The sequence below is a fragment of the Columba livia genome, chromosome 1, assembly GCF_036013475.1.
Source record: "Columba livia isolate bColLiv1 breed racing homer chromosome 1, bColLiv1.pat.W.v2, whole genome shotgun sequence".
In the NCBI taxonomy this organism is placed as follows: domain Eukaryota; kingdom Metazoa; phylum Chordata; class Aves; order Columbiformes; family Columbidae; genus Columba; species Columba livia.
The window spans coordinates 180,816,807-180,833,152 of record NC_088602.1 but is presented as its reverse complement, the minus strand read 5'-3'; the positions used below and the strand labels follow the sequence as shown (position 1 = coordinate 180,833,152).

Sequence of the window (16,346 nt, the reverse complement as noted above, 5' to 3'; positions counted from 1 at the left end):
AGCACTGTAACCTTAGCATTTCGCATGTTCAGCACCCCAGCAGGACATGAGGTTGGGCTAGATGTGTGGCAGCACCCAGGGCTGGCCAGGGTTTCAGTCAGGACTAGTACCAGGCTCAGCGCTCTGACTTTGGGTTTAACATCACTGGTGTTTCACAGTGTGAAACACTGGCACGTGGAGCACCCTCCTGACCTGGGCAAAACTCTGCTTACTAGAGAGGCTGGAGGCAATGTGCTGTTATTTGCTCTTCTCTTCAACTTTTAAGAGCCAACCCAGTGCACTGGTGCTTGCTGGTGGATGGGCTGGCAGGTATGTGCTCCCATGCTGGGGTGAGGATGAGTGTGCGTGGGGGAAGCAGGCCCTGGGCGCTGGCATCTCAGTCAGGAGCAGCCAGCTGTGGTTGCTGCTGCCACTGCTGTCTGTCCTGCTCCTGCACAGCTGGAGTGTCAGGAGTGAGTCCTCAGCCCCGGGAGAGCTCTAGCTCTTGCTGTGCTACCTTAAATTGAATTTAAAAATAAAAAATAAAATCTGCCTGGTGCTTAACTGTGCGCCATAAATGGGGAATTTTAATAATGTGCCAACAGCAGCAGTTTGGAGTCTCTTACTGAGGAAAAGGTCACTGTGCCCATAAGTTATCCTAGCATTTGATCAGTGGACTCTTTTCCAAAGACTTTAAGTCTCATTATTCACTGCTTATAAAGTCACTTGAGATATAAAAAGTCTTTTTATAGTAATGAAAGAACTCCCACAATTAGCCAGAAGGCAGCTATCTATCTTTTTAAACTACTCGGTTCAGAGGAGACCAGGAGTTTCAAGCATCTGTATATGGATGAATTGTTATGACAGTGATAAGTGTGACATTCATGTGGTGATGCCAGCCATAGATGAGTTCATGGAAGGCTGGGGGTCTTTTTAGAGGTGAAACAGAGACTTTTATTGTTAGTGAAATGTAGAATATGATTCCCTGAAAAGGAGGAAAGTGACTACACATTATTTACAGTCCTGAAATCTGCCATTAAGCCCTTCCATTATTCTTTGGGAAATACAGATGATTAAAGAATGTCATTAATTTGATCTCCTAAAACTTTAATGGCAACTACCTTTTGAAGTGCTTCTTTCCTGAGAAAAGCACATACCCTGGAAGAGAAACTGGAAAGTGAGCTTGTGGTAGAGCAGAGGCGCTGTGAAGTTCACAGGAGAATACAGCATTCAGTGCAGGGGCTTAGAGATAAAAATTATTTGTTCTGAGCACACACACTGGCCTTTGAATATATTTTTCTCCACCATCAAGGAGTTGCTGTATGTGGTAGATCTTATGAGAGATTTATATAATGTCCTATCCACAAATAGAAAAAGTTTACAGTGATTAATGTAGTAAATGATGGTCTAATTATATCAAGTAACTCAATATATTTTATGTATGCCACAGCTAGTTTAGTCTTTATTGCCCTCAGGCAGAATCCTAATATCATCAGAAAACCTGTTTGTCAATATTAAAAGCAATTTACATGTTGAATACACTCCAGCCTTGTTACATCACCATCTGGGTTGGCTGGGTGTTTGTGTTGGTACCGGGAGGTGCCAGTGAAGACACATGTCACGGGTGTTCAGAATGTCCAGCTGTTGCTGTGGGAGCATGACAAGTACCAGTGTCCTCACCCACGGGAAGGGGACAGGTTCAGTGAGAGGACAGTGGGAGGTCTTTGTGGGGAAGGGTTCAGGAAAGGAAAGATGGAAGACACTGAGTTGGGAGGCATGAGATAAAGGAAAAGCCTGGGGGGCAAAATATGGTCCACACTGAAAGAAAAGGGCAAAGTGAGAAGAGGAGACAGCCTAAGAGAAAGGAGAGTAGAGAGAGACCAGAGGTAGCAAAGCAAGGCAGAGGAGAATGAGACTGGGAATACCAGCTGGAAGAGGATGCAAGAAAGATGGCCGTAGCAACTAGTAATATGTCTGCTGGGTAGACTGAGGGAGTTGGAAAAGGAGAGTAACAGCTGCTCACGTATGCATATCTACCAGCACTTGTCTCTGGGCAGCTCACTGTGAGACTAATGCAGTGATTCTTAAATTTAATTTGGTATTTTCACTCACAAACCAAGAGAATTGCAAATAACACAAACTAAGAGACTTGCAGATAATAGTACATTCTCTCTTTCAAAACTCAAGTGAATCTTTTCTGAGCAGTTGCTGTGCTTTCTGGGCTGAGCTTTCTGAGCTGTTCTGATGTTGCCAAAAATCAGCACTAAAGGACTTGAAAGGGTCAATGCGAGCTGGGCATCATTTTAACACAAAGTGAGTAGGTGAAGGGTGTATTTTGCGGTTACGCAGGCTTCCAAGCCTCATGTCATGAAGTGCAGGAGTTCAGGTCACGTTTGGGCCACAGTTTAAAGCTGCTAACTCAGTAGTGCTTTTAAACTTCTTGGAGTGGGCATAGTTATCCTGGAGGTGTGAATGTGGCATTTTAGGACCCAGGTGTTTTTCTGAAATGCTTCTCAAGGTAAGGGACCAGATCCCCAAAGAGACTTTACATGTGGAAATGTCAGGTGTCTCCCAGGGTGGACATTTTGCCTGATTTTCCATACACTGTTAGAGGAGATTTAAATGCTCAGAGGTATTTATGGTGAATGATGGTTATGCCTAACCCAGCCAGCTGGAAGGGAGAGGCAGGAGAAGGGGGCAATTATTCGGTGATTTTTTTTGCTTACAGTGGATTTTTATTTTCTTTCAAAACACAGAACACAATTCTGCACACAAAGATTTGGGAGACACTTCTTGTAACAGTGGTTTTGTTTTAGCTTGAGATGACTGGATAGAGAAGGTAAAATCATGGAGAAAAAGATCTTGAACTACAGTTTGTATTTGTTGGAGAACTAAAGCTGCACAAGCACTTCTGTATTAATTACCTTGCTCACTAGTTTGCTGTTGTGATGGAGCTCTTTCTTCATTCCCTGTACATCTACCTGGCGTACTTTTTACAATCCAGTTTGAAAGTCTTTTGAATTCCCTAGGAGAGCTTGTCAGACAGTACTTCCAAGCAGTGTCCAGCTCCTTGCTGGGGTCTTTTGGGGATGTGTCATGTCCTTCACAGACAGCAGTTCCAGCTGTCAGACCTGCCCACAGATGCACTGATTGCAGTGGACAAGTCTGACAAAATGAAGCATCGCCTTGAGGTCAATTGAGAGAAGGGTACTTTTTTTCTGACAGCTGCTGTTTAGATAATCAGAATTGCTGGGAAGTCACTGAGTTGTCTGCCCCTTGAAGAAAGCTTTACAGAGTGGAAACAGGTATATTGTTATGTTTTCCCACTTTTTGCAGCATTTATTTTGCCCTGCTGAGCTTAAGGCTTAACCATAGGCTTTTCAGCCACAGTAGATTTCTGCTAAATACTGGGAAATGGAAGTGCTGCTGGTTATGCATAGGAAGATGCACAGAAGTCTGCAGTGCTGGGCATTGCCTGGGTCTGTTCAGTACTGTTGAACCAGCTACATGACCTATCAAACAGGACAAGCCTCAGCTCTACAGGTAATGGAGATGTAATTCTGATAACAAGCCTGTGGATCAGCCTGAGGGAAGCAGCCAGGGCCTGTGTGTTCAGCTGCTGTGTAGCTTTCAGGAGGGATGCTGATTGGGCAGCCCGGGCAACAAAGGATCAAATGGGAACAAGCATCGCTAACTCATCCGGCTAAGGAAGAGGAAATGTCATTAACCAGTGCAATAAAAGTGGTGCCTTTAGTGAACTTGCCTGAACCCTGACTGAGATAGTGCTATTGGGTAACGGCTGAAATTGCTGCCTTTCAGATTAACTTGCCCAAGAAATGCAGCTTAGTACTGAACTGCAACCTAAAAGGTCAGTGTGTCGAATGCCATTTCTGTAGATGAGCAGTCACGTTGTCGTTAGCAGAACCATTGCAGTGTCCTCTCCAGTGTGTGTGTCACTGGTAGCTCATGTGTCCTGTGCTCCCCTGTCCTGCCCGGGGAGCCCCACAGCTGGTGATACTCAGCAATGGAAGTTTTCCAGAGTCTGTGTGTGCTGAACACTGTAAGTCTAGGAGAAAGGTGGTAGGTACGGTTTTGTTCTTTTTTCAGTGGCTTGCAGTTAGGGAGGGTTCCAATTCTTGTCCCAAAGAAGGACTGGTCAGACTAAGGGACAGTGTTCGATCCTTTGTGCCAGTTTGCCATCCAAGGATGCACTCAGGGTGTGGTAGTGTGGATGTATTTGGGGCAAGGGTTTGGAGGTGAAGAGACTGCTGTGATGAGAGCAGATATAGCACCTGTCAGGTCAGAGGCATCTCTTGCCTGGGTGTTGAAATCTCTGAGGACAGTGAGCCTTGTGTGAACTCCACCGTCATGTCAGACAGCATCTCTGTCATTTTACTGGGAAACTCTTGTGTCTGGATGTCTCTGCTCTAGCAGAACACTCTGATTATTCTTCCCTTTGCCCTTACTGATTAAATGGAGGGATCTCCAAGGATTTTACTTCAGCAGAGCTGATCTTAAATTTCAACTTGCATATGCATATGCCAGGTATTTGCTGAGGATAGGAGGTTATCTCATGAGCTGCTAATATAACACCTTTTGTGATGGTTACAGTCACATAACTACACATCTTTTTTTCCTTTTTTTTCACTATTCCCTTCTTCCCTGTTTCTTTTTTTCCTTTCTGTCTTCATAAGGGGGAAGTAAAGAGTACAGGAAACATATCAACATTTCTGGCCTGTCTTGATTCAAAAATTCTGGCCAGGATTAAAAGAAATTATAAACGTCAGAAAAGTGTTAGAAGACAAGACTATTTCATTTCTCAGTCACAGGCACTTAAATCCTGGAAGAAGTGTTCATTGAAGGACTGATTTTTATTTATTTATTTATTTATTTGTAGTTATTTATTTTTAGACTCCAAAGCACAAGGATAACCTAACAACCATTTGCCTATATTTTTTTATAGTCAGTGTTTTGTTACTTAGTCCTGTCCCTCCTTCCTTCTCTACTGTCCACATCTGTGTAAGTGGGAATAAACCTCCATACATGGTGCTTGCCTTGGAAGTGGCAGTTGGCCAATGTCAGTTGATTTGTGCAACAGACAAAGCACGTTTGCTTGTTTATTTTCTGACGATTATGAAGTTTGGCATGTGGCTGGATTTAGAGCAAGAAGGGGATGGCCAGAACCCAGGCAGTGGTCAGCCGTCATTCTGGGGGAGATGTTGATAAGTGGCCCAGACTTTGCAATGTGTCCAGAACAGGATGGGTCAGGAGATTCTTGGAGAACAAGAGAGGTGCCTGAGGACTGGAAGAAAGCCAGTGTCACGCCAGTCTTCAAAAAGGGCAAGAAGGATGACCCAGAAACCTACAGGCCAGTCAGCCTCACCTCCATCCCTGGAAAGGTGATGGAACAGCTCATTCTGGACATCATCTCCAAGCATGTGGAGGAAAAGAAGGTTTTCAGGAGTAGTCAGCATGGGTTCACCAGAGGAAAATCATGTTTGACCAACCTGATAGCCTTCTGTGATGGTATGACTGACTGGGTAGACGAGATAAGAGTAGTGGATGTTGTCTATCTTGACTTCAGCACGGCTTTTGACACCGTCTCTCACTACATCCTCACAGGCAAGTTCAAGAAGTGCAGGCTGGATGAATGCACGATGAGATGGATCATGAGCTGCCTGGGTGGCAGAGCTCAGAGGGTTGTGATCAACAGTGCAGAGTCTGTTTGGAGGCCTGTAGTTAGTGGGGTTCCCCAGGGATCAGTTCTGGGTCCAGCCCTGTTCAATGTGTTCATCAATGACCTGGATGAATAGACTGAGTGCACCCGCAGCAAGTTTGTGGATGTTACCAAACTGGGAGGAAGGGCTGACACACCAGAAAGCTGTGCTGCCATTCAGTGAGACCTGGACAGACAGGAGGACTTGGCAGAGAAGAACCTGATGAATTTCAACACGGGCAAGTGTAGGGTCCTGCACCTGGGGAGGAATAACCCCAGGCACCAGTACAGGTTAGGGGCGGAACTACTAGAACGCAGCACTGCAGAGAAGGACCTGGGAGTTCTGGTCGACAACAGGTTGACCATGAGTCAACTATGTGCCCTTGTGTCCAAGAAGGCCAACAGTATCCTGAGGTACATTAAGAAGAGTGTGACCACCAGATCGAGGGAGGCTCTCCTCCCCCTCTACTCTGCCCTGGTGAGGGCACATCTGGAGTACTGCATCCAGTTCTGGGCCCCACAATTTAAGAAGGATAAGGAATTACTGGAGGGAGTCCAGCAGCGGGCTACAAAGATGATTAGGGGTCTGGAGCATCTTTCTTATAAGGAGAGACTGAGAGAGCTGGGTCTGTTCAGCCTGGAGAAGAGAAGGCTGAGAGGGGATCTCATCGATGTTTATAAATATCTCAAGGGTGGATGTCAAGAGGATGGGACCAGATTCCTTTCAGTGGTGCCCAACGATAGAATGAAGGGGAATGGGCACAGACTGAAGCGTGGGAGATTCCATCTAAATGTGAGGAGAAACTTCTTTATTTAGAGGGTGCCAGAGCACTGGAACAGGCTGCCCAGAGAGGTTGTGGAGTCTCCTTCTCTGGAGACATTCAAAACCCGCCTGGACACATTGCTGTGCGATCTGCTCTAGGTGAACCTGCTTTAGCAGGTGTATTGGACTAGATGATCTTCAGAGGTCACTTCCAACCCCAACCATTCTGTGATTCTGTAATTGTTCATTAAACAGAAGCTTAATCAAACAGGGCTGGAGGATGGCTTACATGAGAAAAGATACATTCTTTACTTAACATTCGCAACTTGCTTGTGGATTAATTAGCCCATCTGCTACAACAAATGTATTCCCATGTCTTTGTGTTGACTGTTAAAAGTGACTGATTTCTCTATCCACTTAAAATAGTACCCTGGATTCCACTGATAGTAACCTTTGCAAGGCAAGGAATTTATTTCATCATCCACTAAGAACCTGTAAGTGGTTTGCTGTAAATAAGTGCTCAGCTGTCTACAGCTCCCAGGGTAACTATATGTGGGTGTTAAGTTGGGGGATAATGCAAGAGGCAGAAAACCCTTAAAGAAGCTACATGAGGAGGGCTTTCAACCCCATCTGTAGCACTGGCTTTAGGTTTTAAAATAAATTTTCTCTTCCCAGCCCCAAGTGGGCAGGACAACTGACAGCACAGAGTAATTCAGCTATAGATTTTCTTCTGAGAAAAGCGGCATTCATAAATTAGGTGACCTTTATGCAGATCAACCAAGTGTGTTGATGAACATCAAGTGACAATTTAAACAAGTATTGGATGTTTGAAGAGCTTGTATTTCATAAGAAACCAAAATGAAGGATGGAATTTTTTTAAAGTCTTAAATTAAATAGACAAATAAATGAAAATAGAGGTTAGCCGTAGATTCCCAGGATAAATGAAAATGCATATCTTTTGTGATTTTTGACACTCGTGATTTTAAAATAATATTATTCTTTGGAAATAAAATTTGCATGTAAATGGCATTATTGTGAAATTATGTCTGTTTCCTCAGAATAAGTGATAAGTATTGACTGATGTAAATAAACAGAGCTTCTGATTTTCAAAAAAAATCTAATAATACATTTTGTATGCTATCGAAGTATCTTCTTGCTTTGCTGATGCAGATCTGTGATACGGTCAGCTTGTGCCAAAAATCACCATGTGGTTCAACTGGGACACAGAATGGTTGTGGTTTATACTTGAATAGGGGAAAAAAATGATACAGTGCTGTGTAGTATTTATTCTCAAGCATTTGCTTTTAGGAAAAGCATGATACCTGTTGTCCGAAACTTAAAAAATATTGAAAGGGTTTCGGGCAGCAGGGAAGTAATTTTTCTGTTCCTGGGGACTTAAGAATGGGAATTACTCAGAGGGTTTGCAGAAGCTCACTCCTTTGGGAAATTTCCTTTATTTTCTTGTAACTTGTTCTTCCACTGTTCTGGTCCTTCCTCTTATATACCACTGATATTTTCCCAAGTACTTAGATTAACATAAATCAAGGTTATAATCTGATGAATGATAATTTAAATGATAAAATCTTAACATAAAGTCTTGATTTCAGTCATCAGATAAAGTGCATATATGCATTAAACTTAGGTGACTAGGCTAGCTGCCACTCATATTACTTTTTTGCAGTCTAGGCTACAGTGGTATGGTACTTCTGGGGATCTCAGACGTTCAGTACAGGGAGTTTTGAGCCTTTTTATGTATAGAAATCTGTTTGGGTAATTTCTAGCCTTCTCATCACCATGTACAGCATCAGGGCTAGTTAGATCAATTGACCTTTACATTTGTGGCTACACTACAGTGTGGTTATTTTGCATGTCTTCTTGAGTAATGTGGATAGAAACATGCTGCTTGTTTAGAAGCTGTGTCAGAGGAAAGATAGTTCTACCTTATACTCAAGCACACACTCTGGAATAGAATTAATAGAATGAATAGACAGGATTATGGTTGCCTGTGTTGTCTCAAATATGGCTTTGTTTAGTTGCAGATGCTTCTGCTGACAGGCTTAAAAATGATATTGAAGGCTGCTGAATGGGTCCTTTGAGTTTCCTGGCATTGTTTTTCCTTTTTTGACAAGAAAGTTTCCAGAATTTCCTAAATGAAAGAATGATGTGGCAAAGCAAGTTTGTTTTCGATCAGTATTTGTAGGCATTGGGGAAAAGTCAGTTAGGACTCATTTCTGGGGAGGGTTTAGGGTTAGTTCATTAAGCAGAAGTTCTACAACTTCACTGTCTGTACAACAAAAGTGCCCCTCAGTTCCAGAAGGACAGAGAACTGCTGGAGAGAGTCCAGCGCAGGGCAACGAAGGTGATTAAGGGAGTGGAGCACCTCCCTTATGAGGAAAGGCTGAGGGAGCTGGGTCTCTTTAGCTTGGAGGAGACTGAGGGGTGACCTTATTAGTGTTTACAGATATATAAAGGGTGAGTGTCACAAGGGTGGAGCCAGGCTCTTCTCGGTGACAACCACTGATAAGACAAGGGGTAATGGGTACAAACTGGAACACAAAAGGTTCCACTTAAATATGAGAAGAAACTTCTTCTCAGTGAGGGTGACAGAACACTGAAACAGGCTGCCCAGGGAGGTTGTGGAGTGTCCTTCTCTGGAGGCATTCAAGACCTGCCTGAATGCCTTCCTGCGTAACCTCATCTAGGTGTTTCTGCTCCGGCAGGGGGATTGGACTAGGTGATCTTTCGAGGTCCTCTTCCAATCCCTAAAATTCTGTGATTCTTTGTGATTCTGTGAGAAGTAATTTGGGCATGAACTTACAGTAGAATCCTGATTTCCTGCCAGTGTAGAGATTTTCCCATGGATGTAAATTTTAATGATTCTTTGGTGCCCTTAGATATTCACATTTCCTACTAGAAAACCCTGCCTTTCTACCCTGGCACAGGATCATCTTGTCTCCACAATAGCTCACAACAGTTAGGTCCTGTGCAGCAGTCAACAGCAGTCCCATGGCTTTGGAAACGGCGAAGTTGTATTTTCTCTGTAAGGATGTTGCACAGCCCCTGTGTCCACAGGCTTTGCTACTGACTGCCATTGGCAAATTAGCCCTCATGGTTTGTAGGGTGCTGATACTTGGCACGTTTGCCCTAAACACTTCACAATTCATGTGAATTTAGCATCACTCAGCCTTGCAGTTAACTTTTTTGATACCAGAAGACCTCATATAGACTAGGAGGAATTTGCTGCTTTGCTCGTAGCAGAGAGAAACCTTGCCACAGTCTTGTAGTTCTGCCAAGCTATGCTGCATTTGTAGCATAATTTTGTTTGGTTTATTATTTGTCTGTTTGTAACAAATTGTATCTTCAGTTTGTTTCATTTAGATTCCTCTTTCCTTAAAGAGCAGCAGCTGTGTTAGTCAAATCTTCCTATCTTTGGTCTTAATGATTGTATAATGGCCATAGTAGATAGGTGACAAAACATTGAAAATTTGCCTTGTTTCTTTTTAGACATCAGAGACATGTTTATTAACATCTGCATTAATAACAATGCTGTGCCAGAAATCCTTTGAAACAGTTGCATGCCACGGAAGATGCTGAAATTGAAAATTAAAGGCACCTCTCCTTTTTTATTTGTATTTATGAGGTAAATAAAATAGCATGAAGGAAATAATTTTGAATGTCCTTTTAAAATGCTGTAGTTTCTTTGCCATATTCTGATTCCATTGGGACAGTTATGGAAGAGTTCAAATAATTTCTAATGGGTAGCATAGATTAAAGAATTTCTTTCTCCCTCCAGCTTTATCTTCCCTCTTGCATGGATGCCAAAATAAGGTCCAGTCAATGTCAGCCGTTGTTTGATGTACTGCACAAATAATTTATCCCCCTATATCTTACACCTATGTTTTTATGCTCTTGAGAGTAATCTTTATATTTTTCTCCTTTTCTTTAGGTCAATGGGAAGGACCTCTCCAAGGCCACTCACGAAGAGGCAGTGGAAGCTTTTCGCAATGCCAAGGAGCCAATTGTAGTTCAGGTTTTACGACGAGCCCCAATTAGCAAAGCTCATGGTAGCTCTCAGGATGTTCGGCTTGTGGACGCCAGTACTCAGACTGACATCACTTTTGAGCACATCATGGCTCTAGCCAAACTAAGACCTTCCACACCACCAGTTCCTGATATCTGCCCTTTTCTGCTCTCAGACAGGTATGGGTTATCTTCTCCTGCTGTTTACCTGTGGGATTGAGGCATTGCAGTGGGAGGCTCTTAGTCTTCTCTTGAAAAAGTCTAAGGAACATTTTAAATAAATTATGTCATTCATAACCAGTGTCCCATCTGGTCTTTAGTTACCATTTTTGTAAAATGCGCTTATGGATTATCTAAAGCAAAACAATTCAAAAACTTGAGATCAAAAGTACAATTTTACCTGTCAAATGATGTTAATTAAATTATCCCTTGGTTGAATAGATACTATTTGAAACTTAATTGAATGCAAACATCAGCAAGTGGTGCCTATTCAAAATGAGGAATAGGCTTCTTCCTCTTTGTGTTCCACTTCACGCGTAACACCATGTAGTGGTTGATTCTTGCCCTCTGTCTGTAGCCAGCACAGCTATGATAGCTCTAGAGCTTTCCCACTGACTTACTGGCATGCCATGCATCTCTGCAGAATTGATGCTATTAATAATAGAGAACATACCGCTTTTTACTTGGATGTAGCTCCATTTTTAGAAGTTCTAGGTAAGCTGGGTTTGTTTGTCTCAGAGAGAACTTGCCACCCAAATGCTGGATTGAGCCTACTGGATATTTGAGTTACTGGATATTACTAAACTGCCTGCTACTGTGACTGAAGTTCCTATGCCCTCAGCATGAGGGAAAGTTTCCTACCTCTGCTAAGGTAGATCCACACTGGGTGCTGCGTGGTTGGGATTCAGCTTTGGGTCAAAGGCTGTACCTAAGTGCGCATTTGCAAGACCTCTTTCCTTGTGCTCCAAGCCCATTTAACAGTGCAGTTTACTGACATTTCTAAGTGTGCAGTTACTCAAATGCCCTTAGCCACCCTGTTAGCACTTTAACAGAAGAGGATAATGCAAGTTGTTTTGTGAAAGTTCTTGAACAATTTGTGAGCCTGAAATGGGTTGTAGAGTGTGGATGTTCAGTATTTTGTAACCAAATAATTAGTGAGTTGACCCCGGCCATGACGTAGCACGTGAATCTGGAGTTAGATACATTTATGAGCATAAGGAATCCCAAATTGTCACAATCAAGTAGTTTGGCCTGAAACAGATCCTTTTAAGAAAACACCCTATGTATATCTGACAGAAGATGAACCCAGCAAAATGAACTCCTCTGGAGTATGATCTTTTGAAAATAAAACAGTCCTTGCAACTTTGCACAGTTTCTTTCAGGCTGTCAGGCCATTCAGCATAGCATTCCAGAGATGAGAAAACTATAGTACAGAGAAGTGGGGGTTCTAAATCACTTTTTAATTAAAAAAAACCCTATTGGCTTATTTGCTGTTGTTGTACTGCTTTGTTCCACATAGCTGCCATTCTCTTCACCCAGTGGAGCATGAATTTTATGATGGTAATGAGTATCTTTCCAGCCTGCCTGCTGATGCAGATAGAGCAGAGGACTTTGAGTATGAGGTAAGATCACTGGCACACTGCTGCCTCTCTTACTGTTATTACAGATACAGTGTTTGCACAGCTGATAGCAGGGTCTTCTGAGAAAAATAATAGTAGGGATACTTCTTAAAAAATTGACATCAAAGATTATTTTATTTTATACTTATGTAATGTCACAGGCTTTACTGGAGCTAGGCTACACACATGAAGTGTGGGTGGCTACATACAACTCCAGGAGGCTTTTTAAACATGTTCCCTCTTTGCACATTGGAGACTGTAACTCAGATGCTTTGGTTTCACAGTTTAAAGCAAGCCTTTCTGAAATTAAAAATGGTAACTGGAAACTTAACTGCTTTTTCTTCCCTAATTTTAAGAATTAATTTGCCTTGTGTCTCACACCTTAGGGATCAGTCTTCCATATGCTTGTGAGTGTTTGTAAGATCAGGCTGCAACTATGAAAATGAATGTAATTTCTATTTACCTGCTCTTTGATATTTGATATTGTAAGTATTGCAGTTATAAGAAATTGTGCTTTGTACCACAAACCTCCCATTGCTCTTAGTGCATTGTACTCGCCCATGATAAGGGTGAATGCGTTTCTGAGTCATTGGAAAATCATTATGTGAGGCTTCCCAAAATGATGACATGTGGTTGGTTATCTTGCTCTTCATTAGATTTTCATTTCAATGTATAAATAGTCTTCTTGTCTGCCAGTCATTAGCTTTTCATGTTTTCCACTATCATCCAGTAACAAAATATTTGTAGGAACAGGCATAAGAAGCAGATGGTTCTTTTTATTATTAAACAGTGCTGAGTCTTTGCGTAAGTTCAAGTTACTGTATTTTAAATAGGAGTGACTATAAATAATTAAATATATTTAGCACAAGATTAAAAATATCCTGTCCTCCTGTTTGCTCTACCTTAAGAAACCTTTTTAAAGGCTTCACATAACTGGTTGACATTTGGAAATGAAATTAATGACGAAAGCTTTGGCAAATATGCAGTGTGTTCACTTTTATCGTGTCTTTAGCAGATAAGATGCTCTATTGCATGTTCAGGCCACTGTTCTTTGCTTCTAGCAGCCTGGGGAATGTGAAGTTCTTCCCCCAGGATGCAGAAAAATCCAATAACATCTACTTATTGAATCTCAATCAGAACAAGCAAACTTTTATTTAAACTCCTCAAAAAATCATTACTAGGGATTAGTGAAATCATTATTTCTTCCCAGTTGGGTTTTGGTGTGATATCTCACAGCCTGGGAGTCTCAGGGCTTAAGTTCTATTTTGATTCCCCATGTGTAATGTAATATTAAATTTTTCTGTCAAATGTGTTTGTTTATGGTACTTCTTCCTTAAATGTAATAGAAACAATTGTTCTAATAATATTTAAATAAGCTAGCATCCAGAAAGAATGTTAGTAAAATAATGGTTAGATAAAAATAATTTTCACCATTTATTGAGAATATTGGTGACATGTTAAAATCCTAACATATTTCAAATTTGTAAAGAGTCTTCCTGGTGGAATCAAGTCCTCTTTATGACCATTATTAATCCCTAATAATAGCTGGCATAAGTATTGTGGCAGAGGCAAATGCTTGGACAGGTTCTCAGTTGCCTGTAATTGCTACTAATCACACCATCATAGTCATTAATTTGCTGTCAGCTATGATTCAGTTGCCCAAGGCAAATTCAATGAGTGACTGAAAAAAAGTGTTTCATTTGAAATTTAAATAGGGAAGGAACTGTCTAGCTTCCTTTGAGAAGAATACATTATACTAAATATGAAAGTTTTGAAGGAGAAACAAGAACATCTCAGAACCTTTAACTAGCGGAGCTTTAAACAAGGAAGACATTCCCAAAATTTAAGCCCCTATGGTAATATTATGATTTAGGTTACTCATTGGATGTATTATCTGTATTTGAGGTCCTCATAAGACATTAAGTTCCTTTGCCGTAACTAGTATATGCAACAACTGAGAGCATTGTCCCCAGAGATATATCTCTGCATCCAAAAAAAAGTCTCACAAAAAACAGAGTCAAAAGGGATTTACTATCTGCTGATACTGATCTGGGGGAGAAGCAGCAGGACAGTGAGCAGAGCAGAGGCTGTGGTCCAATGCTGTCAAGGTCCCTACAACAGTACTGGCTTAGGTGTATCCTGCTGTGGCCACTCAGTCCCACCCTTGCACTGATGTTTTCTGGCCTCTCAGTTATGCCAGCATTACTTTTTGTGAAACAGATGTGAGAAGTAGTATTTTTTTTTTTAATAGATTTTTAGAAAGGTTATTTTTAACCTAGCCCAGCTGCCTGGTCTGATTTCCAGCATAGCTCCATAAGCTGCTGTGCTGTGGCAGCAGCATCAGGGAAGGAAAAAATGCTCAAGCACTTGGGAAGACAACAGCTTATAAAGTCAGCGTTGTCCATCCACTGTCTAAGGTAAAAGCAGCAAGAAGAGGGAGTGCAGAATCTCTGCTCATGTCACTCTGTGGGTTGCAGAAGCACAGATCCCCTGTCTCCCACCATTTGATTTCTCTGTGTTTAGGGGAAAGAGGTTTATTGTTACTACTGTGCCTTCTGTAGAAGGAGGATTGTATAAGTGCTCCCTGATTTTGTCATTCATTTTTATTTCATGACAACTTTCTGGTGTGAACCTTAACTAATCACACACAGCAAAAGAGGTACCTGGTGTTAGGAGTATGGTCCAGTTAACAAAGTGCATGTTAGTGTCTCCATTGTACTAAAAGGACACAGATACAAAGCTCACAGGTCTCCATGACAAACTTAATAATTTTCAAATTAATTCCAAGCTAAACCTGGAGATTTCAGAAAGGCATTGAAACAAGACAGTGAGCAGAAAAAGAGCAAGAGCAGCACTTCATTATTTCCTAGAAATGGTTTATAAGTGAAGAATGCATCAGTTCTGGGACACAAATGCAAAATACTCAGCCAAATTAGGAAGTAAGAAAATAAGATCACGAGCAACTCGGGTGCTAAAACCAAGAATATTTTCCAAGAAAGGAAATATTCTGTAAAGCTTTGATTAGCTTGGAACTTGCTTACACATATGTGCTGGTGTTTAAGTACCTGAGTTACCACTACAAGAAACAAACAGGAGGATCACATACGATAGCCAGCACTGGAGATATGCTTGCCAATGGATTTGGTAGGATTTAACAATTACAAGACTACTCCATTTGTAAGCTAGAAAAACCCAGTGGGTTGTGCTCAGATTGTCACAGTGCAATAAACTCAAGTATGAGCCAATTGTCTTGGAAGCATGAACTCCCTGGAAGGCTCATTAGGCTCCATGCAGTACCATACTTTAAACAAATGGCTGGAAAGATGATGAAGCTGGGGGACTGCTGATAGCCAACTTAAGCATCCTTGTGCTGCTGCTATGAAACTTGTCCAAAAGGAATCCAAATTGTTGGTAGATACTGAGACAGGGGTCAGAGCCAGCATCAGTCAGTTGGCAGAAAGAGGTCAAAAGATTTGCGACGCTGATGTAGCCAGATACCCATGAGGACTTTTAAGATCAAGCAGATATTGAGCGATTTGTAAATGCTCAGTTGGACTTGCAGTCAATATCACTGAATGAGAGCCAAAGAGATTCAGGACAAACCCACCCAGTCTGGCTGTGAGTGGCTGTTGTGCTGCTGGAATTACATCATATGATGTTAGAGTATACATCACACTCTCTGGTACCAATGAGGTTAAAGGACTCAAAGCATCACAACCCCCAGTAGATCAGTGTTAAACATTGCTCTAAAATTTTTCCATGTAATAATAGAGGATACTGGTGCTGGAGAGGAGTAAATAAGCTAACAGACATGCACTTCTTTAATAATGTTTCTGAACCTACTATCCAGGAGAGAGAAACATCATATACTTGCTTTGGAATGTTGGCCATAATACAGAAATTAAGGGTTCAAAGTCACTTAAATGGTGGATCTGTGAAAATATAGGTAAACAAACAAGCAAACAACAACAAAAACAACAAAACCCCCCAAACAAAACAAACAAATACAAACAATCAGTATGTTGTAAATGTAAAGCTTGACAACAGAAAGCATCGCTGATGACTGGTCCTACATATTCAGTCTGAGGAGACTGCCTTTCAAGAGGAGCAGAAGAAAATAAGATGTTACAAGCACGTAGTGTTGTTTAGTCAACAAGTCCTTATCCAAGCGCAGAGACCTTCGTACCGTCCATGTACTGAAGTAGCTTTTGAGTAAAAGCGAAGTGAGAAGTGATTGGTTTCTGTTGTG

General features: G+C 41.6%; 1 protein-coding gene across 6 annotated transcripts in view; it reads left to right on the top strand.

Annotated features, from left to right (window-relative positions):
• Nucleotides 1-16,346, top strand: part of PDZRN4 (PDZ domain containing ring finger 4) — a 249,698-nt gene that overhangs the window by 195,059 nt on the left and 38,293 nt on the right. For all 6 annotated transcript variants that reach the window (XM_013371796.3, XM_021284084.2, XM_065048648.1 and 3 more), the window contains 2 exons: nucleotides 10,405-10,658; nucleotides 11,998-12,100. In XM_013371796.3, coding sequence (XP_013227250.2) covers nucleotides 10,405-10,658; nucleotides 11,998-12,100 — 357 coding nt within the window. The remainder of the gene's footprint in view (nucleotides 1-10,404; nucleotides 10,659-11,997; nucleotides 12,101-16,346) is intronic.